Source organism: Dipodomys merriami, unplaced genomic scaffold (assembly GCF_024711535.1).
Source record: "Dipodomys merriami isolate MVZ:Mamm:240054 unplaced genomic scaffold, mDipMer1.0.p SCAF_6, whole genome shotgun sequence".
NCBI classification, from domain to species: Eukaryota; Metazoa; Chordata; class Mammalia; order Rodentia; family Heteromyidae; genus Dipodomys; species Dipodomys merriami.
Genome location: NW_027206179.1, coordinates 5,602,724 through 5,629,483, shown reverse-complemented (window position 1 = coordinate 5,629,483; position 26,760 = coordinate 5,602,724). Strand labels below are relative to the sequence as shown.

Genomic DNA, 26,760 nt, shown 5'->3' with positions numbered 1-26,760 from the left:
CTATTGAAACTCATCATTGCTTCCTCAGGTAACATTAAATGGGAGGCATTTGTGGGGTCTGCCACACATGGAATACCTATTGAAACTGGCTTCTATCGACCACCAATATTCTGTGGCTGCCATCAACATTGTGTGTGAATGGGATGATGCCCTCATAACTTTAGTTGACATCTCACAGGCATAGACTTTTTCTGGACATTTCACCATGCACAGCACATGGCATCCTCTGAGGAAAGCCAGTTGCATCATCCCAGATTACTTTGAGGCAAATAGTGTCTTGACACAGATGTTGGACAAAACTAAACTTCCAAGATAACTCAATCTCTGGGGACTCACTACCTGTGAGCTTGACGGAAATCATAGCATCTGGAGTGAAGAGGGTTAACCTGTAAACATGCTTCCAACTCATGTTTTTCTCCTGGATGAAGACCACAGGTGAAGAGCTGCAGGGAATAATTTTACAAATTACTTGAGGGGATGCACAAGAGGCTTTGATGGACAGTGAGCTATAATGTAGATCTCTGTCCAAAAAAGACACATAGGAACAAATAAAATGATTTATGAAGATATGTATCTAAAACTTTGGGTCTCACTTCCAGCCAGAATTTTTGCTTGGCAGAGGACTCAGGGATGTTCCTTATGACTATCACCCTCCTTCTCCAGCTTCCCCTCCTTGTTAGGTCCTTGGCTGGCACTAGCTGCTTTTCGACAATGAAACAACGAGCACACATGGATGGAGATGTGATGATCGCTGGGTTTTTCCCTCTCTACATTTTGCATTTTGATCGTGTTAGCAGTGAAGATTCCAGGCAAGGTGACCTCACACCGTAAGTAACTCATCATTTTATTCCCAGTTAGTAGTATATTCTGAAGTACAATGGTTGAAAGAACTCTGGGTGTATACATTAATGTTCTCTCTTTACACTGCTCTTCATCCCTATTCTTCCAGGAACAGCCTAGTTTCATTGTTTTATTTTACACGTACTGTTGAGTGATGTTCTGCCTGCTACTAGGAAAGGATTCTCTTTCATTCCATAAGCTTCTACTTTCCAGGTCTATATATTCTTCACTTTATTACTTAAGCATCCCTGTTTATCCTTCATTTCAGCTGTGATTGCATAATGTGAATTGATGTTATTATAATCAACCTGAGTCACTGGCATGCCATCTTTACTGAAAGGCTGCACCTACATTTCCTCCTCCCATCTAGTACTCTAGAACTTTGCTTTAGTAACACCTATATTTTGAGAACGTTGATAAAATTTTGTATTGTGATTCTGGCATGGCAGTAGAAGAGTAAAATATGTATAGGGTTAGTTCAGAATTACTCTTGTGTCTGAAGAGAGCTCTGGATAATTGAGGATTTCCTTTTTCATAAAATTTCATTTTGCCATTTCCTTTATTGTGAAGGAAGTGATAGGAATTTTGAAAGAGAGTGAACTCAATCTGTAGATGACATTTCAATTATGTGGCTATTTCACAATACTGATTCTGGCAAAGAGAATAATAAGAGGTACATGCTGACATTGGAATTTTCCCCATTAGATGGTTCATGATTTCTACTTGTCTTATTACTCTGTTGTTTTTGTAGAATCTCTTTCTTTATTGATTATTGCTATTGTGTTTTAATTCTCTAATTCTTTTTCTTCTACTTGATTCTTTCCTTCCTTCCACTAAGTTTGAGTTTCTTTTTCTAGTTCCTGGAGATGCAGCATATTTTCTTTACTAAAATATCTGAATTCCTGATTTCACAAAGGTTGTTACAGCTTCATTTTATTCCTCCTCAATATCTATAGAATTCCCATATACTGTTTTGATTTTTATTTATTCCAATGATCAGTTTATTTCTTGAAATTTTCCTTGCAAAGCAGCTCATTCATTATGTATTAATTACTTAACTTACAATGTTATCTGCATGTGTGCTTGATATACTTTCAGCATGTTTCAAATCTGCTTTCTTTTTTTTCCTATCCCATGATCTCTCCTGGAGAATGGTCAATATGTTGATGAAAGATGATTTATTTAGACATTGGGGAATATGTTCTGTAGATGTACATGAGCTTCATCAAATCAAGGATTAAATCAAGGATGACATTTAATTTTGATAACTTGCTGTTGATTTTGTCTGTATGATCTTTAGAAAATCTTCAGCTATTATTGCATTGGTACTATCTCAAAGTTGGCTTAAATAGAGTTAAGTGTTTGGATAGTGTGTTAATACATATTGGCAATTGTTGATTTGATCCATTCATCGTTGTATTACAAATTTATTATTGGTTGCTTTGATTAAAGACTATTTGGTGTAATACATTATGGTACTTCTGTATTCCATTGGCTTTCATTTCCAAGGACTGCCTTATTCCATTCCTTTTTTTCCTTCCATATATTGTTTATTGCTATTATAAAAATTATGTACAGAGGGGTTATAGTTTCATAAGTAAGATGAAGGGTATGTTTCTTTTTGAACAATATCTCCCCTTCCCTCACTATTTTCCTTCCCATCTGCACCCAACAGCTCTACAGTATTTATATTACACACAATTAACCATGTGTTAACCCTTTTTCAACCATTTCTTTTGTTTACCCATTGTTTCACCATTTCTGTGGCCTCATGCCCTCCCTAAGACACATGAACGAACAAACAAAAGGTGAACCAAAACAGCAATATAGAAAAAAAAAACCTGTTTTCCATTTCCTGCAGTTGATTTAGAGAAATTTTGTTTTCTATCATCAGTTGCACATAGGTATTGCACCTTGCCTACATATTCCTTTTCTGAGAATATTCTCTTTTGTTCTCACTGTGAGGAATACTTAGAGACCTGTGCAATTTATCATGTTCAAGTGCTTTGTCTTTCACTGTTGAGTTTATTTACTTGTAGATTTGTAGTTACATTATACGTACTGCACTTAGAGAAACCATGTAACCTATGTTTCTCTGGGTCTGGCTTACATTCCTTTCTTACATTCATTGAGGGCCATTGATGGTGAATTGAGTTTCTTGGAATCAACCTATCATTTGGACTGGAGGTTTCATTCATTCAGCCATTATAACTCTTGCCCATGGGCAAGGGTAGAGTTTCCTACATTTCCATACCCAGTCATTATTGACAAATCACTTCTCACTACTGCCATTAGGTAAGTACTCCAGGTTAATTGAAGCTTCTTCTACCCTTTCTCTCCTTTTAGAGACTTCATTGTTTAGTGAGTTCAATAGTAGTGAGTTTTGTCTTTTGGATTACATGTTTTCATTTGTCTGTTATACATTCTGTGGTACTTAGGGAGATTAATATAGGTTACAACAAGCTATTTTGGACTGAGACAATTATCAATGATGATGAGAATGAAAGAAGTGAAAATACACAGTGAATTACAGAATTGCTTAAATGTGTGAAATGCTCTAATGAAGCATACTTATTTAAATATTTGTGAAAATTTTTCATTTACTATATTAAGATTAAAATATTCAAGAAATACGAAACAAAATTATCACTGCTTTGTATTCTTTCCATTATTTGAAATATTGCATATCTGTCTATTATAGTAATAACTAGGTAGATTAATAAGTTTCCCTCTTCATAAGATTTACATGCATGATTTCTCTAGTATATTTACAATGTTAGAACATTTTCAGCTCAAATGTATCATCACACTTTCTAGTAAATTCCATACATTTTTCTAAATTTTATTTTCTTTAGGTAGTTGTAAAAAAGAGTTGCCATTCAACAGAGCAGTTTATAAATACCATGCCCCTTGATCAATGTCACCTCTGTTAACATTTCCTTTGTAGGTTATAGGCCTTGAACTTGGCCTGGGTGCTTTTCCTGAGCTCTTCAGCTCAAGACTAGTGCTCTACTACTGGAGCCACAGTGCCACTTCCCATTTTCTGGTGGTTTATTGGAGATAAGAGTCTCATGGACTTTCCTGCCCAGGCTGGCTTTGAACTGTGATTCTCAGATTCTCAGCCTCCTGAGTAGTTAGGATTGCAGGCATGAGCAACCAGTGCCCATCCCTGTTAACATTCTTACTCACCCCTGCTACCATGCAACTTCCTTCACCTTTCATGATTTTAAATAATGTATTGAATTTTTCCCAACTAACAATTCATATATACTTTAAGTTTATTTTTTATTGTAAAAATACCATACAGAATGATTACAATTACATGAGAAAGGTAATGAATATATTTCTTATCAAGCATTGTTGCCTCCTCCTTTGTTTCCCCTTCCTGTCCCTTCTCAGTGTCCCCCACCACCCTGTCTCCCCATCTTCCATCCTCCCCTGCCATGGTATAACCCCTGTTTTCACTGTATTTGACATTGGTATAATTTGGGGAGGGAAGGGGGAAAAAACTGTTTAAATAGGGATATAAATGGACCCATTGCAATAATGAGATGAGAAGTCTCTCTTAAATTTTTGTTTAATTTTTTATTGTGAAAATATCATACAGAGGGGTTACAATTACATCGGCAAGGTAATGAGTACATTTCGTTTCAAGCATTGTTGACTCCTTTGTTTCTTTAGCTCATTTATTACTCAGTTGATGTTTCTTTGAGGGATAAGCATATTTTTTGAGTTTTAAGTGTATTTTGAGCTCTAATTATATTTTGGATATGAGGCCTTTCATGATGTATAGGTGGGAAAAAGTCTCCCATTCTGTGAGCTTTCTATTTATACTGTATTTTATAATCTTCTCTATTTCTATTTTATTACTTGGGTTGCTGTTCCATTGATGATTGAATGTTTTTATCTCAAAGTATATATTGGATATGATGCCTTTCTCCAGGGATAGCTGGTGAACAAAACCTCACAATTTGTGATATTTCTATTTAGCATGTTAGTTATGCCCTTTGCAGAGCAGAAACCTTTACGTTTGATGTCTACCCTCTAATGCATTCTTTTTTGGTTCTGATTCTAGAATTTTCCTCAGAAAGATTTTATTTGTTCCCAAGAGCCCTACATGTCTCCTACCTTTTCCTATAAAACTCTCACAGTTTCTGCCCTTACACTGAAGTCTTTGATCCAGTTTGAACTGATGTTTGTATAAGATGATGTATGGATATCTAGTTTCAGTTTTCTGCACATGGATGTTCAATTTTTACAGAATCATTTATTCAGCCTATAATTTTGGCTCCTTTATCAAATATCTGATGGATACAAGTCTTTGAGTTCATTTCTGGGTGATCTATTCTGTTCCATTAATTCTCTGGTGTTTGTTTTTGCCAGGACTAAGCTTTTTTCATTACTATGGCTCTATAATAGAGTTTAAACTTTGGTAATGTTATTCTTCCAGCACTGTTCTGACTGCTAAGAATAGTTTAGGTGTCCATTGTCATTTTTTATTTTCCATAAATATCTGGATTGCTTTCTCTCTCTTTGAAGAATTTTGTTGGAATTTGGATGGATATTGCATTTCATTTGTAAATTGCTTTGGCATTATTGTGATTTTTCACAATGCTTCCTATTTCAATCAAAGAGTACAACAAATCTTGTCCATCTGCTTAAGTAGTTTTAGATTTTCTTTTTCAAATTTTTAAAGTTTTTATTATAGAGGACCTTTACCTGTTGGTTCATTTGAGGAAATTACAAATGAGGTTGATTTTTGAATTTCAGCCTTGATCCTCTTGACAGTAGCATAAAGAAAGAAAGACAATATTTTGGGGTTGACTTCATACCTGGCTATTGTGTCAAAGTTCTAGGTCAAATCTAGTACCTTGGGGGAAGAGATTTTGCAGTCCATGATGTACAGTATGGGATCATCTGTGAGAAAGGATAGGTTTAATTCTTGATACCCTTTTTGTATCCCCTCAATGTTTGTATCTTACATACTGCTCTTCCTAAGAATTCCAATACTATGTTGAAGAGAAATGGAGAGAATGGATATCCTTGTCTTGTTCATGATTTTAGAGGAAATGGCTGCACTTGTTCAACATTGAGCATAATGCTGGCTATAGGTTTCTCTTATACAGCCTTTATTAGTAAGGACTGTTCCAAGGATTCCTTGCTTCTCCTGAGTGTTTATCACAAATGGATGTTGGATCTTATCTAAGGGTTTTTCTGCATTGATCAAGATGATTATGTGGTTCTTGCCCTTGCTTCTGTTGATTTGTTTTAATTACATAATTGACTTACACATGTTAAACCAGCTTTGCATCCATGGGATAAATACACTTTGATCTTAGTGTAGGAATTTTTTTTATCAGATTTGGATTCCATTCACTAGTATAGATTTAAGAACTGTTGAATCAATGTTCATCAAAGAGGTAAGTCTGAAGTTCTCTTTTCTCAATGTGATCTTACTGGGTTTGGAAATGAGTATATTGCTGGCTTCACAAAATGAGTAATGTTCCATCCCTTTCTATTTCCTTGAAGACTATGAGAAATATTGGTGATAATTCTCCTTTAATGGTCTTTTATGATTCAGCTATAAAGCCATCTGGTCTGGGCTTCTGGAAGAGAGGTCTTTTATTTTTCATTCAATAACATTGTTTGTGATGGTCTATTTTATTTTATTTTATTTATTAGTTTTTTTTATTTTTAGTGTTACTGTAGAGTTGATATACCAAAGGATTAAAGTTACCTGAGTTAGGTAATCAGTAATGAGTACAATTCATTTGAACCATGTCTCCCTTCTCATCACTGTCTCATTCTTTCTCTTCTGACTGCATCTACAAATGGCCAGTTCATTTTCCACATAGTGTTTAATGAGAATCACTGTTGTACTTGTTCATCCTGTTCTCCATTTTTCTTGGTCATAGGGCTTGATCTCTGGACATGTGTGCTGCCCCTCAGCTCTTCAGCTCAAGGCTAGTGCTTGACTACTTGAGCCACAGCACCACTTCTGGTTTTCTCCTGGTTTACTGGAGATCAGAATGTCACAGCCTTTCCTGCCTGGGCTGGCTTTGAACCACAATCCTCAGATATCAGTGTTCTGAGTAAATAGGATTACAGGCGTGAGCCACCCACACCTCTCATCTGTTCCAGCTTTTATGTACTCTCTCTTATCCTCCCAAATACAAACACAAATAAGACAAAAGGTAAAGAGAACAAAAGGCAGACACAATGCCTTGAAGTTCACTTCAAGCTATATTATTGTAGTCATGTGTACATAGCTATGAGGACTTTGTCCACCATTCCTGTGCATATCCTCCTTTGGCCTCTGTATGTTAATGTCTAGGGTCCTAAATAATTAATCATCTCCCAGTATGTGCACATTTATTTATCTATTTAAGTGACTTAGTGTGCTTTATTTTTAAATTTATAGACACGTTCTAGTTACCAAAAATGAGGAAAAACATGCAGCCTATATTTCTTTGGCTCTGACTTACTTTGCTTGTTTTAATTTTTCCCAAACTTTCTGTTTCCTATGAATGGTACAATATCATTCTTTTTCATGGATGTGTAGAATTCCATTGTGTATATTTCCCACATTTTCTTGTTCTTTTTCTCCACATCTAGATTGATTCCATATCTTGGCTATGGTGAAAAATTCTCCCATAAACATAATTGTTCTTGTGGTGTTAGTTTGACCTGGTTTGTGGTCCAGTGATTAACTGACCAGGAGTGGAATTGCTGGGTCATAGAGAAGCTCTATATTTAGTCTTTTAAGGAAAGAATCTCCATACTGTTTTCCATAGTGGTTGAACAAGTTTACATTCCCAGCAACAGTTTAATAAGGTTGCTTTGGGGCCACATTCCTACCATCATTTTTTATTGTTAGTTTTCCTGATAAAGGCCATTCTAACTGGAATGAAGTGAAATCTCAATTTTATTTTGATTTACATTTCTTTTATGACCAGACATGTTGAACAGTTATTCATGTGTTTATTGGCCATTCTTTTCTCTTCCTGTATGAAATGTCTCTTTCAACCTTTATCCCATTTATAGATTGGGCTGTTGAGTTTGGGCTTTATTTTGAAGGGTTTAATTTTTTTTATCTCTATGTGTATTCTGGATATAAGACCTTTGTCTGATGTATAGCCAGTGAAGATTTTCTCCCATTCTGTGGGTTTTCTATTTATCTTGTTATCTATATTCCTTCCTACCAGACACTCTTCACTTTGGTACAATCCCATTTATCTAGACATTCTTTAATTTGTTGTGATTCTGAATGTTTGCTTTGAAAATTTGCCCTCATGCCTTAAAGGTGTAGCATCTCCCCTAACCCTTCCTGTAATATTGCTCAGCATCTTGCCTTACATTGAGGTTGCTGATCCATTTAGACATTATTTTGGTGCAAAGGTTTCTATGCATATTTAGTTTCAGCTATCTTACTGTAGATACTGAATATTTCCACAATCATTCATAAAAAGGATGCCTTTCTTCCAAGATGTGTTTTGGCACCTTATCAAATATTAGATGGCTATATGCTTGTGGGCTTATTTCTGTGTCTTGTCTTCTGTTCCAGGAATGCTGAGGCCAATTTTTGTGTCAGCACCAAGATTTTTGTATTGCTATGGGTTTGTAATAAAGCGTGGAAGTTTGGTGTTGATATTTCTCCAGCACTGTTATTCCTGCTAAGGATTTTTTTCCTATTCTCAATCTTTCCTTCAATATGAATATTTGGATTGATTTCTCTATTTCTTTGAAGACAATCATTGGGATTTTGATGGATATTACATTGAATTAGTATATTGCTCTAAGCAGAATTGCCATTTTCATGACTGTAGGGTTCACTCTGGGAAGGTGGGGCAGACTCCACCCTCTTCTTGGTTGTCTTTCCCCAGTATCTGTGTTACCTGGAGGCAGTCACCTCCTCCTCTACCTGAGGTCACATCAGCATTTGGTGTGGTCACACCTTCTACCCCCCCCCCGTCTTGATAAGTCATGGCCAGGCTGTGGTTTGACCCTTTTTAAAAAATGTTTTTATTATGAAAATATTGTACAGAGGGATTACAGTTACATGAACAAGGTAATGAGTAGATTTTTATCCACAACTGTTGCCTCCTCCTTTGTTATTCCCATACCATACAATCCCTCCCACCTCCTCAACTACACCCCCTACTTGCTGACCTCCTCCCCCCCCCCCCCCCCGTCTAAATTTTATCCCTCCTGCTTGGGCTTCCAACTTGACCAGAGGCAGCCGGCAGCTAAAAATAATATAAATCTTTTCTTTGCCTGAGTACCATGTGCAGCTCTCTCTTTCCTCAGTTGCTGATTTAATTTACCTGACAATGACATTAATTCTTCCAGACCAGAAGCATGACATATTTTCCCATTTCCTTAAGTCTACTTCATTTTCTTTTTCAGATTTTCCATTTCATCGTCTACTTCATTTTCTTTTTCAGAGTCTTAAAGTTTTCATAATATACATGCTTCCCATCTTTGGTTAATTCCAAAGCATTTTATTTTTGTGAGGCTATTACCAACAGAACTGCTTTTCTGATTTCAGTATCAGGCACCTCATTGTTGGCACACAGGAAGGCTACTGACTTTTTTGGGTTGATTTTATGCCCTGCTACTTTGCCAGAGTTTTGAATCAACTCAGTAGGAATCCTGAGGGATCTCCAGGATTCTTTAAATACAGAATCATAACATCCGCAAATATGAATAACTTTATTTCTTCTTCCATTTTTATTCCCTTTATGTGCATCTCCTACCTTATTGCTCTTGCTAGGAATCCCAGGCTTTCCTTGAAGAAGAGTGGATAGAGTGAGCATCCATGTTTTGTTCACAAGTTTATAGGGAACGGGTTTAACTTTTCCACATTAAGTATACTTCTAGATCTAGGTTTGTCATATACAGCCTTTATCATCTTGAGGAATGTTCCCTGGATTCTTAGCTTCTGTAGAGCTTTTATCATAAATGGGTGTTGCATCTTGCCAAACGTTTTCTCTGCACCTTTGACCGGATCATGTGGTTGTTGTCCTTGTTTATGTTGATGTGGTGAATTACATTACTTGGTTTCCATATATTAAACCAACTTTACAACCCTAGAATGAATCCATTTGATCATAATGTTTGATTTGGGGAGGCAGCATTGGGATCAGTTGTTGAATTCAGTTGGCCAGAATATTGTTAAGGACTTTTGTGTCAATGTTCATCAATGAGATCAGTCTATATTTCTCTGTCCCTCTCTCTTTTTTTTTTTTGATGGGTTCCTACCTGGTTTTCTGATGAACATGATGCTGGCTTTATAGAATGAGTTTGGTAGTGATCTTTTCCTTTTTATTTCATTGAAAAATGTGAGGAGTATGGGACTGGGTTCTTCTTTGAAAACCTTACACAATTCAGATGTGAATTCACTTTACCCTGGGAGTTTCTTTATTGCCATTTCAATTTCATTACTTGTTTTGGGACTATTTATTTGAGTTAAATTTTCTTGGTTCAGTTTGGAGATACCAATGTTCTAGGGATGCTTCCATTTTTCCCAGGTTGTCAAAGTTATTGGTATAAGGGTCTGAGAAGAATCCCCTACTAATACTGTGAATCTTCCCTATTTCTTTTGTGGTGCTCACAATTTCCAATCTAATTTTATAAATTTAAGTGTGTTCACTTCTTTTCTAAGTAGAATTTTCTAGGTGTCAAGTTTGATAATTTTTTCAAAGAAATACTTTTTGTTTTGTTAATCCATTCTATGGCATATTTATTAATTAATTTCTTTATTTCTAATTAAATTTTGTTACCTGTTTCATTCTATAAATTTGTCATTTGCTTGTTCCTGCCTTCCCAAGAGTATGAGATCTTGCTTGTGATTTCCATAAATTCTTACATTAATTTTTGGTTAGCCTCAGGCTGGGAAGTTGACTCAGTGGTAGAGTGCTTGCCTTGCATCCATGAGGCCCTGGGTTCGATTGCTCAGCACCACATAAGCAGAAAAAGCTGGAAATGGCACTGTGGCTCAAGTGGTAGAACACTAGCTTTGAGATGAAGAGCTGAGGGACAGCGCCCATGCCCAGAGTTCAGGCCCCATGACCGGCAAAAAAAAAAAATAATAATTTTTGGTTAGCCTCATCACACACACACAAATTGTCTTATGCATAATTTCAATTGTCATTCATTGAAGTTATCAGCAATGTTTTTAGTGTATTTTTTCAAGTGTCTTCTCAGCACCTATTCATTTCCTCTGCTGTCTGGATATTTTCTGGTAAAAGCTCTTTTAGCCCTAATGCTTCCTTCTGTAAAAGACCTAAAGTAATTGCTGTCTACTGTTGGATTTTAGCTCTACTTAGAAAGAGAGAAATGCTATGCTAAATAATGAAGAGTCGCTTAGCTTATGTGTTTGTTTTACAAACAACAAATCATCTTGTATAAACACATATTTCAAATGATCATATCCGTAGATCCAGAATATTTACCTTGGAGATTTTCATTCTCAGAAGACTGAGGAAGAGAAAGAGGATAAAAGCAGATTCTCAGCTCAATGTGTCAGAAATCAGGGCAGTTCAGCACTGCAGTTTCCATAGGAATTCCCTGACTTTGGATCCTTTAGAGGAAGATCCTCAGTTGCCAGATGTAACTTGATTCTAATTGTTACTGGAGTTAAATGCTGCTGTTCCCATCAGAGATGCTTGGATGGAGAACATAATGGGGGATGTAATAAATTTTAGAATTTTCCTGTGTAGAGCAGTTCCTGGTGTTACTTTCCCAGGCACCTCCCTGGCTGCATTTGTTCCCAGGGGTGTTGCTGACCACACATGGGAGATTTAGGGCGAATTGGGTTCTTTGCTGGCACAGGGACAGGTCCTGGTGTTCTTTCCCCAGATGCTTCCCTGGCTCTGTGCCCTGTTGCTGTCAGCCAGCAGGAGTTTTGAGTTGGGAGCTGTAGTTTGCTAGCAGAGGGGCAGAGATATATTCCAGGGGACTTTCTTCTATAGCTGCAGAAGGGGTGGGAAAAGAATTTGTATTTTTTTTTCTTCAAATATGTTCCCTTCCCCTTCAGCTAGCAGAGGGGTTACAGTTATATAAAAAAAGATAGTGATCACATTTCTTGTTTAACTTGTAACCCCTCTCTCATTTATCTCCCTCCCTCCTTGCTGCCTCCAAGCACCCCACAAGTTGTACAGATCATATCCTACATATTGTCTTGTGAGTATTGCTGTTGTGTTGGTTTCCCCTTTGTCCTTTGTCTTACTAGTTTGTTGTTCACCTTCCCTTCTCTAGTTTAGAAACATGTATATAAAATACCCAGGGTACCAAATTCGAATTCAGTGACTACAGGAAATAAACCAAAGGAGGAACAAACAAAAGAAAAATGGAAATCATGTAGTACATAGACTGAAAATTTACTTTGATATTTCTTGTAGGAAAGGCATGGTGGAGATACATTCTCTTCATTGAGTTTGTCTGGGAACGTATTTATACCTTGTAAATTACTAAGGGATATCTTTGTACATACAATAATCATAGTGGATAATTTAGATATTTTTTTCTTCAGTACTGTGAAAGTCTCATGGAATGTTCTCCTGTCTCCTATGGATTCTACAGAGATGTCAGCAGTTAGGAAAACAGGGGTCCAACTGTAAGTTATGGGTCCAATTTCTGTTTTAGACTAATCTTTCATTTATATATACTTCTCTTGTGAGAGCTTGTTCATAAGACTGTAGATGTTATGGTCAAAACTTTGATTATACTTCCATTATTAGGTATCTTCCATTGTGTCGTTTTATTAGGAATTTTAAATTCTTTCACATGCATTTAGAACATGCATTTAAAATTTTTGGCATTCTAAACATCTACTGAATCCCAAAAATGGTAATACTTTTTGGAAAATATTCTTGTCAAATTTTGACAAATATTTTTCACACATCCTCATTATAACAGAGTTTAAACCTCTATAAAAATATGTTCACCAACTTTTCTTCAGTCTCACTAATCTGTTCTGTTTTGAAGTCTTCACTAACACGATAGGCTTTCACATATACCCACACTCAATGTTGAGTCATCCGTTTTATATTTCCATTATGCCTTCATTATTTCCATTTTAAAACAATGCCTGTAGTTTTCATTATATTAATTTCTTTAGAATATATTCAGGCACAAACACACCCTTGCACACAGACAGAACAGAGAGAAAGAAAAAAGAAATACTTTGATCCTCTTTATTCTTCTCTTCATTATTTTTCAGTATTACATTCTAAATATACTGGGAAGAGAGTTGTGATCTTAGCATTGAAACATGATGGACTAGGAATTGGGATTTCTTTATAAAGCTTGCTTACAATTCTCTCTTCATCACCTATGTTGGAGGTTCCTCTCTCCATAGGAGTTACTTGTAGTTGGATACATCCTTTTTTTGTTACATAAATAATAATAAAACGCCTTCACCTCATATTTGAGCTCTTTTTCTGGTTCATATTGCTGGAAGAACTGTTCAATATTTTGAGTCTGTTAGCACACCCTGCCATAGGTTCTTTCATAAAAATACCCTTTGCAGGCTAGGAAGGTGGCTCAGTGTTAGAGTGTTTGCCTTGCATGCATGTGGCCCTGGGTTCAATTCCTCAGCACTGCATAAAAAGAAAAGTCCAGAAGTGCTGCTCTGGCTCAAGTGGAGAGTGCTAACCTTGAGCTAAGAAGCTGAGGGACAGCACCCAGGCCCGGAATTCAAGCCCCACAATTGGCAAAAACAACCCTTTGCTTCTGAAAGTTGCAATTAAATTGTTTATTCATTATACTGGCCTGTCACATCAGTGCATAATACAAATGTAGTGACTCAAAACACAAGATTTATTTTTCACACAGGTGGACCTAATTGCCCTAAGATAAAGGCAACAAAATATTTGCAGTCTCACCAAAACCTAATCCAACAGACAACATGTTTTTGCTGGGGTTCATGTGATAATGGGGGGGGGAGGGAAGCTCTCTCTCTCTCATGGCTTAAAAATACATTTCTCAATATCATTCATGGAAAAATTGCCTTCATATCCTTACCTAATTCTATATACAACCATAAGACATTACATTCACGTTCCATCTCAACTGGGGATACTGTTTTAATATATTCATTGGCAAGAAGGAAGTATTCAAACCATCAAAGTTATGTTTGGAAAAATGATTCAATTTCTATGCTCATTATGCAGGATCTTAAAGGATTATCAGCTTGTTTTGGCCTTGGCTTTTGCTATTGAGCAGATCAACAAAAACCCTTCTCTTTTACACAACTTGACTCTGGGATTCGATATCTATGATATTCAATTCAGAGGTTGGCCTTTGTTTCTGAATCCCTTCATTTGGCTCTTTGGGAAGTACGACAGTCCAAACTACTCCTGTATGAGAGACAGAAGGTCTATAGCAGTACTTACAGGACCATCAGTAATAACATCTGACCAGATTGGGACATTGCTGGGACTCTACAGATATCCACAGGTGAGGGTAGGAAGTGTAGAAAGAGATAAAAATGCCTAATTTGGTGCCATTTCAGGTGTTACCAGAAAATGATAGGAAGAGACTGGACTTATAAAGCTGTCAAATTTTGTGGTATAAAAGAGTAAGTACTCAAAGACTGGGGAATCTATCTATCTATCTAAATATCTATATATGTATATTCATTGTTAAAATAGAAGAGTTCGAACAGACAAATGGATAATTTGTTGTTTTAAGTTTTTTTTATTGTGAAAATACTGTACAGAGGGGTGACAATTACATGGGCAAGATAATGAGTACATATCTTATCAAGCATTTTAGCCTCCTCCTTTGTTTCCCCTTCGCATCCCTTCCCATTCTCCCCCCCCACCCTCAACCCAATCCTCCCCACTCCCTCCCACACCTCCCTGCCCAGCACCAAAATTGTAAAGTTCATTTTCCACAAAACGACTTCTACATCTCATTGTTGCAATGGGTCCACCTGTATCCCTATTTAAACCATTTGTTTCTCCCCTTCCCTTCCACTGAGTCAAGCAGAAAAGGTCAGATAAGGTGATGTTAGGGAAATGAACCCTAAGGTATGTATTCAAATGTTTATTTTTTCATGCAATTGTTTCTAACATATTTATAAGATTATTTCTTTGTTGTTTTGTATGTACCTCCCCCACAGTATAACCCCTACTTTCACTGTAGTTGATATTGTTTTAAGTTTATCAATAATTTTCTTTAATAAATCAGAATCTGGATTATGACTTTGCAGTGTGAAGAAATATTGAGCAGGGTATTGATGGCTCACACTTGTAATCTTAGCAACTCAGGAAACATGTATTTCCAATTCACTAGGAAAGAGAACAAAATGAATGAGTCAAGAGATACAGCCCAAGCCTTGAGGGTAAAAGCCAATTAAATGCAAGAGGCCATTAGTTGGTGCCTCTTAACTGGCATGGGCACACACACACACACACACATGCAAGGTATCATGTTGAATGAAGTATGTCTGGCTCACAATGAGAAGGGGTCAATGTGTTCTCTCACCTGTGATAATTAGATCTAAAATATGAATATGTAATATGAAATAAATATGGAACACACATAGCCACTTACATAAATAGATGATTTTTGTGAGTAAAGTATGGTATACATAGGGGTGGAACTCTATGCTGTAATTTTCCGATCTAGTGATATCAGAAATGAATACCAGAAAACTGAAACATACCTTAACAGTGAGGCAGGTGTTAAGACAAAAAGGCAGATGATTACAGAATGGATGGGTGGGAAAAAACATAATATAGTCAATGGACACATGTGAAAATTGAATTAGGAAAGTCACGGAGTGGGTGGATTGATATAGATGTGAAGTTGATAGAAATAGTAGCAAAGATCAAGAGACACTTTACAAATGAATTCATATGTTGTACAAGAACTAAAAACAATTAAATTATTTTTCAAAAATTATATCAAAATCTACCTTCTATCAACTGATTCTTAACATACTTCAGAGATTGTAATGCATGGTAATCTTCTCATTCATGGAGCATTCAACTTTTTTCCTTTTAGTTTACCATTGGTTCCTTTGATCAGGCCCTGAGTGACCATAGCAAGTTTCCTGCTCTCTATCAGATGGCCAAAAAGGACACCTTAATAATCACTGCTATGGTGTCCTTACTGCTTCACTTCAGCTGGAACTGGGTGGGACTGCTGACCTCACAAAATGAGAATAATGGGTCAGTTCTTGATGAATTAAAAGAAGAGATGGCCAAGAACAGACTTTGTGTGGCCTATGAGGTAGTGATCTCAAGCCAAGACCTGCAACATTTATACAATATCATGGGAAATTACAATGGCATAAATGAAGCTTCAGCACGTGTTCTCATTATATATGGTGATCAAGATTCACTAAAAGTTTTAATGTTAGGTATTGAGCAAATACTCATAGAAGGCAAAGTTTGTATCATGAACTCACAGTGGGATTTCACCCTGAAAAGGAAATATTTCATGTTAGGCTCATTGCATGTACCTCTTATTTTTACACACCATTATGCAGATGTTTCTGGATTTACAGACTTTGTCAAGGCAATTCATCCTTCCAAATACCCTGAAGACTTTGTTCTTGCAAAGCTGTGGTTTCTGTCATTTAATTGCTCAGATTCTGAGTCTCACTGTGTGTCATGGGACAACTGTGCTCATGATGCTTCTTTGGATTGGTTGCCTGGGCATATTTTTGACATGAGTATGTCTGGAGACAGTTACAATATATACAATGCTGTGTATGCTGTGGCCCAGGCTCTCCATGAGCTGCTTCTTCATCAAACAGAAGTTCAAGCACTGGGAAATAGAAAAGAAACAGTGCCTTCCCCAGTACAGGTAATGTCTTCTGTTAGAGGGAATACACGCTGAGGAATGACACTTTCTAGAGGGTTTTTTTTACTGTAGGAAATTAAATATTTCTGTAAGTATGCATATTTGTGTATATAAATGAATATATATATATATATACACACATTCATATATGTGTTTGTAAACATGTCATAGATATTTTGGTTGTTACTAGTAATGAATACATATATATATATGTATTGGAAGTAATTGTCTCAAATATTAAGCTTTCTCCTTTTTATTAACAGAAACTATTGTAAACACAAAATTGAATAAATATAGATTAATGTTAAAAAATTAAATATTTCAGGTGTTTTCAAAACCCTAGGAAATGCTTTATGTTTAAAGGTCTTTGAGGAACTGTGTACATGTGTGCATATGCTCTTAGGGAAACAACAGGCCAGTAACATGGATAAAATATATTCTGTCTTTCAATACATTTTTTGTCTGTTTAGGGGATTGAACTCAGGACCTGGGCTATGTCCCTGAGTCTATTTGTGTTCAAGGTTACTGCACAACCACTTAAGCATAGCACTACTTCCAGCATCTTCTGAATAGTTTATGGGAACAAGTTTTTCAAGGGCTTTCCTGTCCCCGCTGGCTTCATAGTGAGATAGTCTGATCTGTGCCCCTTGGCTAGCGAGGAATACATTCTTGAGCACCAGCATACTTCTTGTTAATTCCTTTAGTTACCAATAATCTCAACATGTCAATAGCTAGTGCTTTGAAAATTATAAATTCAGTTTTTCCATATGAATTTCTTCAGTCATATCAAAAGATGACCAGCTGAACAGAATTATTCATATTTTCCATAAGTGACTTAGATTCATTCAACATTTGGTATTAAAAAATTTGAAACCTAAACAATAGATATTCATAAAGTAGTTGTTGGGGCAAGCTGTAGCAAAATGGTTTCTCTTGAAAAAAGCCCTTCTACTCCTTTTATGAATAAACAGGAAAGGTTATTTTTCAAGAAGATTATTTTTATTCCTCCATACGATTTCTTCTATGTTATTCAAGCATTCAGAATCAGACATTAAAAGGCAATTGGTAGCTTTTCTTAGTTTAGGTTTTCTGTCTTAACTCTGGGATGTACTTCACAATAAGTTGATGTCTCTCTTTTAGTTGCACCCTTTACTGAAGAGCATCCAGTTTCAAAATCCCAGGGGAGATCAAGTGATTTTGGATGAGAAAAGGAAATTGGAGCCAGACTATGACATTCTGAATATTTGGAATTTTCCAGAAGGGCTGGAACTTGCTGTGAAAGTAGGAAAGTTTTCTCCCTATGCTCCACATGGCAATCAACTGTCTTTGTCTGAAAATATGGTAGAGTGGGCCATTGAAACTACAGAGGTGTGTTGGATCTAATCCTAATAATGTTAATAACACACAAATAAGCAAAAGTCTTTCTTCAAATGTATACCTGCTTGAGTTCCAGAAATTTTCTCCCATAATCTTTGTGAATCATGGAATATGGGCTCTATAACAGAATTTAATTAATCAACTGCACTTGCCTGCATAGGAACATTATGTTTAATAATCCATCAATTAAAAAATGGACTTTGTGAAATGTTAGGTGTAAGTCTGAACATTTTCTGACACATCATTGATTTTCTTCAGACTCCTCACTCTGTCTGCAGTGAGAGCTGTGATCCTGGATTCAGGAAATCTCCTCAGGAGGGAAAGGCTGCCTGTTGCTTTGATTGTACACCTTGCCCAGAGAATGAGATTGCTAATGGGACAAGTAAGTCCATGAATTATGAAGCAATTATTCATCTCTCCCTAGGTTTCTTCAACGCAAACAAGTCAATTCCAAAGTTGTATATTGGGATTACCATGCCTGTTTTCCTTCTCTCTGTTCATAATTTGATTTTTACAAATGGTGATATTGCTTGTTGGAATATGAAAAGTCATGTGTTTGGATTACATATTCAGTAATATTTTCTAGTCTTTTGCAGTGAATGTAATCTCAAGGAATCCTTCTTATCACTAATCATTAGGGCAAGTGTAAACTCTAACATGAAATTAAACATAGTCTTATTAAGGACAATGTTCATCTTAAAGGTTACATTTTACCTACACACAAAAATGAGACTTGACATATCTTAATTTCTCAGTGCCCAGAACTGGTCTTGGCATGCCCAGAAAGGTGGAGTTAGTTTATGAATTAAGCATGACTTTAGAGTGTCCAAGTCTGGTCACTCTGTTCCCACTGTTTAACAGGTGAGCAGGTGACACACACAAAAAATGATGAATTCAAGGGTAATGGACCATGGGGATAAGTGCATGTTTTACAGAGACATGCAAATAGGATTGCAGAACTCCACACCATTCTGTTACTAAGAATGAAACTGTAGATCATTGTTGTTTTAATATTATAATATCCCAACTGTCATATTATCAATACATGTGATAGTCACTGAAGGAGGAAAAGGTTGAATAAAAAACCCAAATTAAGAAAAACATGGAACTGAGAAACAGTTTAGAAAAGAATATATACTTTTATTTTTATATTTTTTTATTGTAAAAATATGGTACAGATGGGTTATAGTTACATGAGTAAGGTAATGAGTACATTTCCTATGTAGCATTGTTGCCTCCTCCTTTGATTTTCCCCTATCATCCCTTACTTGCTACCTCCCCAACTACTCCTGCTACCCCCATCCCCCAGCCGACGTTGTAAAGTTCATTTTCAACATAGTGCCTTGTACATCTCATTGTTACAATGGGTCAACCTGTATCCGTATTTAAGCATTTTGTTTTATCCTTTCCCCTCTCCAAATCAGAAAAGAGTATATACAAGTTGCAGGGCACTGGAATCAAATACATACAAACAAGAATTATACCATGGGGAAGGAACATATAAAAGAAACAAAAAAAATCACATAGTACATTAAAGTACATTAAAAACAATAGCAAGCAAGAAAAAAACCCAATTGTATCCCTGTCTTGGGGTTCATTTCGCTTAACATCATCTTAGAGGGTCATATGTACATAAGTTTTGACCTTTTCTGCTTGTATTAGACATATACTACTTATTGCTAATAATTGTATGATAGTAAATGCTGACATTTCAGAATTACCGTAAGTGAAAATTTTCCTAAATTGTGTGAAGAAAAAGAAATTCATAAGAAGAACTTACCATAGTGTACACTTCTCAATAGACAAGGAGCATTGTGTGAGGTGTGAAGATCATCAATATGCCAACACACAGAGAAATCAGTGCCTCCTGAGAGTTGCAAGTTTCCTGGCTTTTGGAGATCCCTTGGGCATGGCTCTGGCCTGCATAGCTCTTTGCTTCTCTATGCTCACTGTTGCTGTTATGAGGATGTTTGTGAAACACCAAGACACTGCCATTGTTAAGGCCAATAACCGGGCTCTCAGCTACAACTTGCTCATCTCTCTCATCTTCTGTTTCCTCTGTTCTTTGCTCTTTCTTGGACGACCAAACAGAGTCACATGCATCCTACAGCAGATCACATTTGGGGTTGTGTTCACTGTGGCTGTTTCCACAGTATTGGCCAAAACAGTGACTGTGGTTCTGGCCTTCAAGGCCACTTCTCCAGGGAGAAGGATGAGGTGGCTGCTGGTATCAGGGGCTCCTAACTTCATCATCCCCATCTGCACACTCATCCAGGCGACTATCTGTGGACTCTGGTTGGGAACTTCTCCTCCCTTTGTTGACACAGATGTACACTCTGAACATGGCCAAGTCATCATCCTGTGCAACAAGGGCTCTCTCACTGCCTTCTACTGTGTCCTAGGATACCTGGGATTCCTGGCCTTGGCCAGCTTCACAGTAGCTTTTCTAGCCAGGAACCTGCCTGACACCTTCAATGAAGCAAAGTTCCTGACCTTCAGCATGCTGGTATTCTGCAGTGTGTGGCTCACCTTCCTGCCTGTCTACCACAGTGCCAAGGGGAAGGTCATAGTGGCTGTGGAGGTCTTCTCCATCTTGGCCTCTGGTGCAGGGCTCCTAGGCTGCATTTTTGCTCCAAAGTGCTACATCATCTTAGTAAGGCCAAACAAAAATTCTCTCCATGGTTTCAGGGATGAAAAACATGGTAGGAGAAACAAGCATTCTTAAGATTAAACGCATTTTTTTATTAGTATACAGAAGTTCTGATTTAAATCCACAGTAAATTTCCCTTCTTGTAATAAACATTATGGATTTTTTAATTTCAATGTGTTAGGACCTATTGTGCATTTTTGTAGTATTTGTAGTCACAAGTGGTGTTGATCGCTATTCAAATCGGAATATATATATATATATATATATATATTTGGATCCAGTCGTGGGGACTGAACTCTGGGTCTGGGCACAGTCCCTCAGCTATTCAACTCAAGGCTTGTGCTCTACCACTTGAGCCACAGTACCACTTTCAGCTTTGTCCTTTTGCTTATGTGGTGCTGAGGAATTGAATCCAGGACCTCATGCATGCAAGGCAAGAGCGCTACCACTGAGCCACCTTCCCAGCCCTCTTTTTATATTTTTATTCTTCCAATTCAATCAGGGCTTAATTTTATCATCTCCTCTTCTTATTGTCTTCTCTGTTGTCTTTCAATCACTTTTCCAAATTTTTAAGTATATTAACTTCCTCTTGCACACCACAATTTTGTAAAGTCCTCTAATTTATTTTATTAATGTTTTCCTCTTCACAAATTTTCATTTTTTAATATCATCTTTGGAGAATGTTTGGTTCAATACTTGTACATTTCTACTCACACATTCACTTTTTGCAATAATTCTTAAGATCTTTTTTGAGAGCTTTCTCTAAGTCTGTCTCTTTCTCTTTGTCTTTCTCTATCTCCTCTTCTTCTCTCTTGCACTACTCCCCTCAGATAACTTTAAGAATGACTGTACACATTAGAGAAATATGCTTATTTTTAATATAACAGTGTATAAGATTTTTTTACTTTTAATATGAAAATGTCTAATGCATGATATTTTATTCCTCCATGCCTGGATATACGTTTTAAATTTATTGTTGTTGAATTACTCTTTATTACTTTGATACATAAAATTTTGAAAGTTAAAATATCTAATATTATTTCTTATAATGTTTTCACTTCTTACAATCTGTTGATACATCAACATTTTATCTGTCAGTTTTCAAACTCTTAATTTGATCAGGAAAGCACTAGTTTGATTTACTAGCTTCTATTCTATTTTCACATGTTCACATATTTAAGGCATATTTAAGGTATATGGGCTACAACTTATTTGTTTCCTGTCTCTTCCACAGTTCATAACGCATTTCTTCTGATATTAATTAAAGTTATTTATGCATGCTTCAATTCAGGGCTTAAACTGCCCCTTGCCTTTGTCACTCAATACCGCTTCCCCAGTTGCACTTCTATTTCTACATTTTTGTTATTTAATTGCAAAGAAGAGTCTCATTGACTTTACTGCCCAGGCTGATTTCGAAACTCTTCTCACATTTACATTTCTAATAAAGAAATAACTATGTAATTGAGTATGGTTTTTTTATTATGTGTATTTTAGCTGAAAACATAACATGGCATTGCAAAATATGCTGTGTGCATATTCTTTTGTTGAGGACATGCTTTTTAATTTTTTAATATATATTGTATTTTAAAGATACTGTACAGAGGGGTTACAGTTATATGAGCAAGTAATGAGTCCATTTCCTAGTGAGTATTGTTACACCCTCCTTTATATTTCTCCTACCATCCCTTTGTTTCCTCCTCCCCAACTCCTCCCTCCCCCCTCAAAGTTGTAAAAAATTTTTTCAACATATTGCCTTATACATTTCATTGTTACAATGGGTCATCCAGTATACTTATTTCAGCATTTTTCTATGTCCCTTCCCCTCCACAAATTAGAAAAAAATGTTTATACAAGATTCAGGGCACCAGAATCAAATACAGTGACAACAGGGGCTGTACATAGGGGAGAATTACAAAAGAAACCAAAAATCACATAGCACATTAAGAACAGCGACAAAGAGGTAAAAAGCAGAAGAGGTAAAAAGCTATTACATATGACTATATAACCTGATGCTAAGAGGACATGCTTTTTAACAAATGAAAATGTAATACATTTCCAACATGCTTACCATGTTAAGATATAATCAAAATATTCTTCAATCTATGGAGTTTTTGTCTTTGTTTTTTATTGTGAAAATACTGTACAGAAGGTTTACTGTAACATGAGCAAGGTAATGAGCACATTTTTTTTTTATCAAGCATTGTTGCCTCCTCCTTTGTTTTCCCCTACCATCCCTTCCCACCCACTTGTAAAACTACACTCCCCCTCCCAGCCTTAATTGTTAAGTTCATTGTTTAACTGTCTTGTACATCTCATTGTTACAATGGGTCAACCTGTATACCTATTTAAACATTTTCTTTGTTCCCTTCCACCCCCCATAGTATACCAACATCAAATACAGTGAAGAGAGGAGTTATACCTTGGAGGAGGGACATACAAAGCAATAAAAAATCATATGGTACGTTTTAAATATGTTAGAAACAATAGAAAGAAAGAAAAAAACACTTATGTCCCTATCTTGGGGTTCATTTCACTTAATAGCATCTTATATGGTCATAGATACATAGTTTTTGACCTTTTCTGCTTGTCTCACAAATATAGTAGTTATTACAAATAAGGGAAACCATAGGACGTATGTCTTCTTTATTTAGTTTATGAATTTCATTAATAGGTTTGAATTTACATTATTGAATAAACTTTTGAATCTTATTGTGTGATGTGAAGTTGTAGGGATAAAATATGATTTTAGTGTTTTTGCATAATAATTTGTATTCCTTGCTAATTTTTTCTTAGTTGGGATACCAGTAAACTTACACAACACTTGTTTTTATTTTCTGTTAAATGAAGAAAGAAAAAGAATATACCTGTGGATGGACTGATGTTTTAAAAAAGAGTAGATGGATAGCAGGCAAGGAGAAAGTTAATGGCACATAAAAGATAGTTCTTGGATAAATAGAATGACAGAAGTAAGAAGAATGAAAGAAGAAAAATGAAAGTTTTTTCTTTTGTATTACAAATTTTATTCATAGGAAGCAGGATAGATTTGGACCCAATCTTCCTGGTGTGTGTATGTGTGTGTGTGTGTGTGTGTGTGTGTGTGTGTATGTGTGTGTGTGTGTGTGTGCGCGCGTGTGTGTATGTGTGTGTGTATGTGTTTGTGTATGTGTTATGTGGTATTGGGAATAATATGGTGTATGTTTTATCTGACTTTTTGTTGCTTTCAATGGGTTAAAATACATTCTGCCAATTATTAGGGAGTTCCATACACATGAATGAAAATAAAATAATGGAGGCTATGAAGATCAGTTAAATTTTTAAAGGAAATAGAAAAGTAATTGGCAAAGGCTCATTCGGTCAAAAGATGTTAGATGCCCATATAAAACTAACATAATATAATCTAGCTTACCTATATGGGCAAGTAGAAATTTAAAATAATACAAAACATAAAATTTAAAAATCAATCTAATTCGAGTTGGAAAAATGCCATCTCCTCTTTTTGGAGCAAACTTTTTTTATTGTCAAGGTGATGTACAGGGGGTTACAGTTACATAGTAAGAAAATAAGTATGTTTCTTATCAAATGTGTTACCCCTTCCCTCATTTTTCTCCTTCTCCTACTTTCCCTCTCCCCTTTGCATTAGTCCCTCCCTTGTCCTTTGTCTCATAATTCTGTTGTTCCCTTCCCTAACTCAAATATATGTATATACAATATCAGAATACCAAAATTAAATATGGAGAAAACAGTGCATATTCCGTAGGGGGAAGAACATACAAAAGAAACAAAAAATTACATAATACATTAAAAACAACAATAAAGAAAAACCTCTTGTGTCCATGTCTTAGAGTGCATTTAGCATAGCATCAACTTATATGGTCATAGGTACACAGCTATTGAGCTATTCTGCTAATCTTCTAAGATTATCCTAGTTGTATACTAATTATTACAAATAAGGGAAACCAATTTTAAGGTAAACAATTTTTAATCCACTAAAATTAAAGAAACAAAATATTAACTCAAGGTACATATCATATATACCTTTAAATGTTGCCTTTACAAAAACAAAGAGGTAGGACTCAAAACAAAAGATCCGTGAATGACTGCTACCATGAAAATAAAGCTTTGGAGTAAAAGAAATTGGATAATAATGAGAAAGTAGAAAGACATACTGTGTCCAGAGACTGGTACTATTAAAATTGTGAAATTGGCTAAATTCACAAAAGCACACTATAGATTCAATGTGCATTTTTTGGGAAGAATAGAAAAATTAAGCCAAAGCCAATGGTGAACTCTGATAACCCTCGATTAAGAATAAGAAGTCTTCTTGGAATCTAGGCTGGAAATGAAATGTTTATGGCATTTCTTACCTAGGTGGGGTGGCAGATGTCTGTCATCCCAGCTCTGTAAGAGATGGAAATTGAGGAAATGAGAGTTACAGGGCAGTCTATGCAGATGTTAGTCACAACAGTGGTGCATGCCTATAATCACAGCTATGATAGGAATGTAAAAAAAGATTGAAGTCCATTTGTTGGCACTGCTAAGAAGTGAAAACTTATCACAAAAATACACAAAGTGAGCTGGGTGTTGGTGACTCATACCTATAATTCTAGTTACTCAGGAAGCTGAAGTCAAAGCATTACTTGTCACCACTATCCCAGACAGGTCAGACCTTGAGCTTCTTATATCAATTTAATTACCAAGAAGCTGCAAATGACGCTATAGGTCAAAGTGGTAGATCATTAGCATTGAGCACAAAAACACAAGAACAATACTCAGGTCCTGGTGCCCAAGAAGAGCACCACCAAAATAAAACCAAAACAGAACAAACACAAAACTCCCCAAAGACAAAAACACAGAGCAGAAGAAACAAAGCAGAATTGCAATAGATTTATATAACCTTAATCTTCACTGTGGGAATCCTCCAGTAAAATAGCCAGTCTCACACATGGCTTACAGCAGAAGTGCTAAGAAAATGACAGCAGGTTCATATTCAACATAGTGTCTTGTACATCTCATTGTTACAATGGGTCAACCTATATCCTTATTTCAGCATTTTGTTATTTCCCTTCCCCTCCCAAATTCGAAAATTGTAAATACAAGATGTAGGGCACTGACATCAAATACAGGGAATCCAGGCACTGGTGGCTCACTCCTATAATCCTATCAACTCAGGAAGATGAGATCTGAGGATCCCAGTACAAAGCCAGCCAAGGAAGGAAAGTCTGTGAGACTCTTATCTCCAATAAACCACTCAGAAAACCTAAGTGATGCTGTGGCTCAAGAGGTAGAGTGCTGCCTTGAGCTGAAGAGCTGAGGGACAGTGCCCAGGCCCAGAGTTCAAGCCCTGACCCCCCCCAAAACACAGTGAAAACAGGGGTTATCAGGGAGGTGGGGGTGCATAGGGGGGAACATATAAAGAATCAAAAATAACACATAATACCTTATAAGTACATTAACTTGTGGGGGGAAGGAGGAGTTGGTGAGGTGGGGAGGGAAGGGATGGTAGAGGTAAAACAAAGGAGGTGATAACAGTGCTCAAAAGGAAATGTACTTATTACCTTACTCATGTAATTGTAACCCCTCTGTACAGAGTCTTTCAATAAAAAAGTCAAAAAAGAAAATGACAGCAGAAAGCAAAATAGTTTGAAACCATCAATAGCCTCAGAGCATATTTCAGATAGGGTAAATAAGATGCCCATGGCAGTTGTGGCATCTCCTGAACTTCTAGAGATGAACAAGCTTCAGTACACCCCGTAGAAAGACTTGACCTTAGCAGAGAAAGAATGAATATACCTACGTAAGAGCTGAAAGTGAAACAAAGGTGAGAGGCCTCTGGTGGGCAGAATATTGGGGCCACCTCTATCTCTAAGCTTTTTATTTAGCTTTGGGGTCGGGGGGAATCAGAGCTAAGCAGCTTCCAAGGAGGAAAATGTTGACCAAGAGCAAAAGAAACCGTGAGCTGATAATGACTTGGATGAAGGAAAAGCCACAAATTTGGTAAGAACTATGTTACACTGGAGGCGGGGCGCTAAGGGCTCAGGCCTCTAAAACTTTCATTGGAGATTGACTTGAGCTCC

General features: G+C 36.5%; 1 protein-coding gene across 1 annotated transcript; it reads left to right on the top strand.

The window, feature by feature from the left end:
* The first annotated feature begins 711 nt into the window (after nucleotides 1-711).
* Nucleotides 712-26,440, top strand: LOC138813710 (vomeronasal type-2 receptor 116-like). The gene is made up of 8 exons (XM_070002094.1): nucleotides 712-827; nucleotides 14,016-14,301; nucleotides 15,856-16,662; nucleotides 17,800-18,027; nucleotides 18,295-18,418; nucleotides 19,839-20,726; nucleotides 24,229-24,249; nucleotides 26,274-26,440. The coding sequence occupies exons 1-8, from the start codon at nucleotides 712-714 to the stop codon at nucleotides 26,438-26,440; spliced, it is 2,637 nt and encodes an 878-aa protein (XP_069858195.1).
* The last annotated feature ends 320 nt before the right edge of the window (nucleotides 26,441-26,760 follow it).

Bases quoted from the DNA above. Each gene is read 5' to 3' on its own strand.
- LOC138813710 (XM_070002094.1), top strand. From the start codon at position 712: ATGAAACAACGAGCACACATGGATGGAGATGTGATGATCGCTGGGTTT. The intron at 14,302-15,855 runs GTGAGGGTAGGA...TTTTCCTTTTAG, and splicing joins GACTCTACAGATATCCACAG to TTTACCATTGGTTCCTTTGA. The intron at 18,028-18,294 runs GTGTGTTGGATC...GATTTTCTTCAG, and splicing joins GGGCCATTGAAACTACAGAG to ACTCCTCACTCTGTCTGCAG.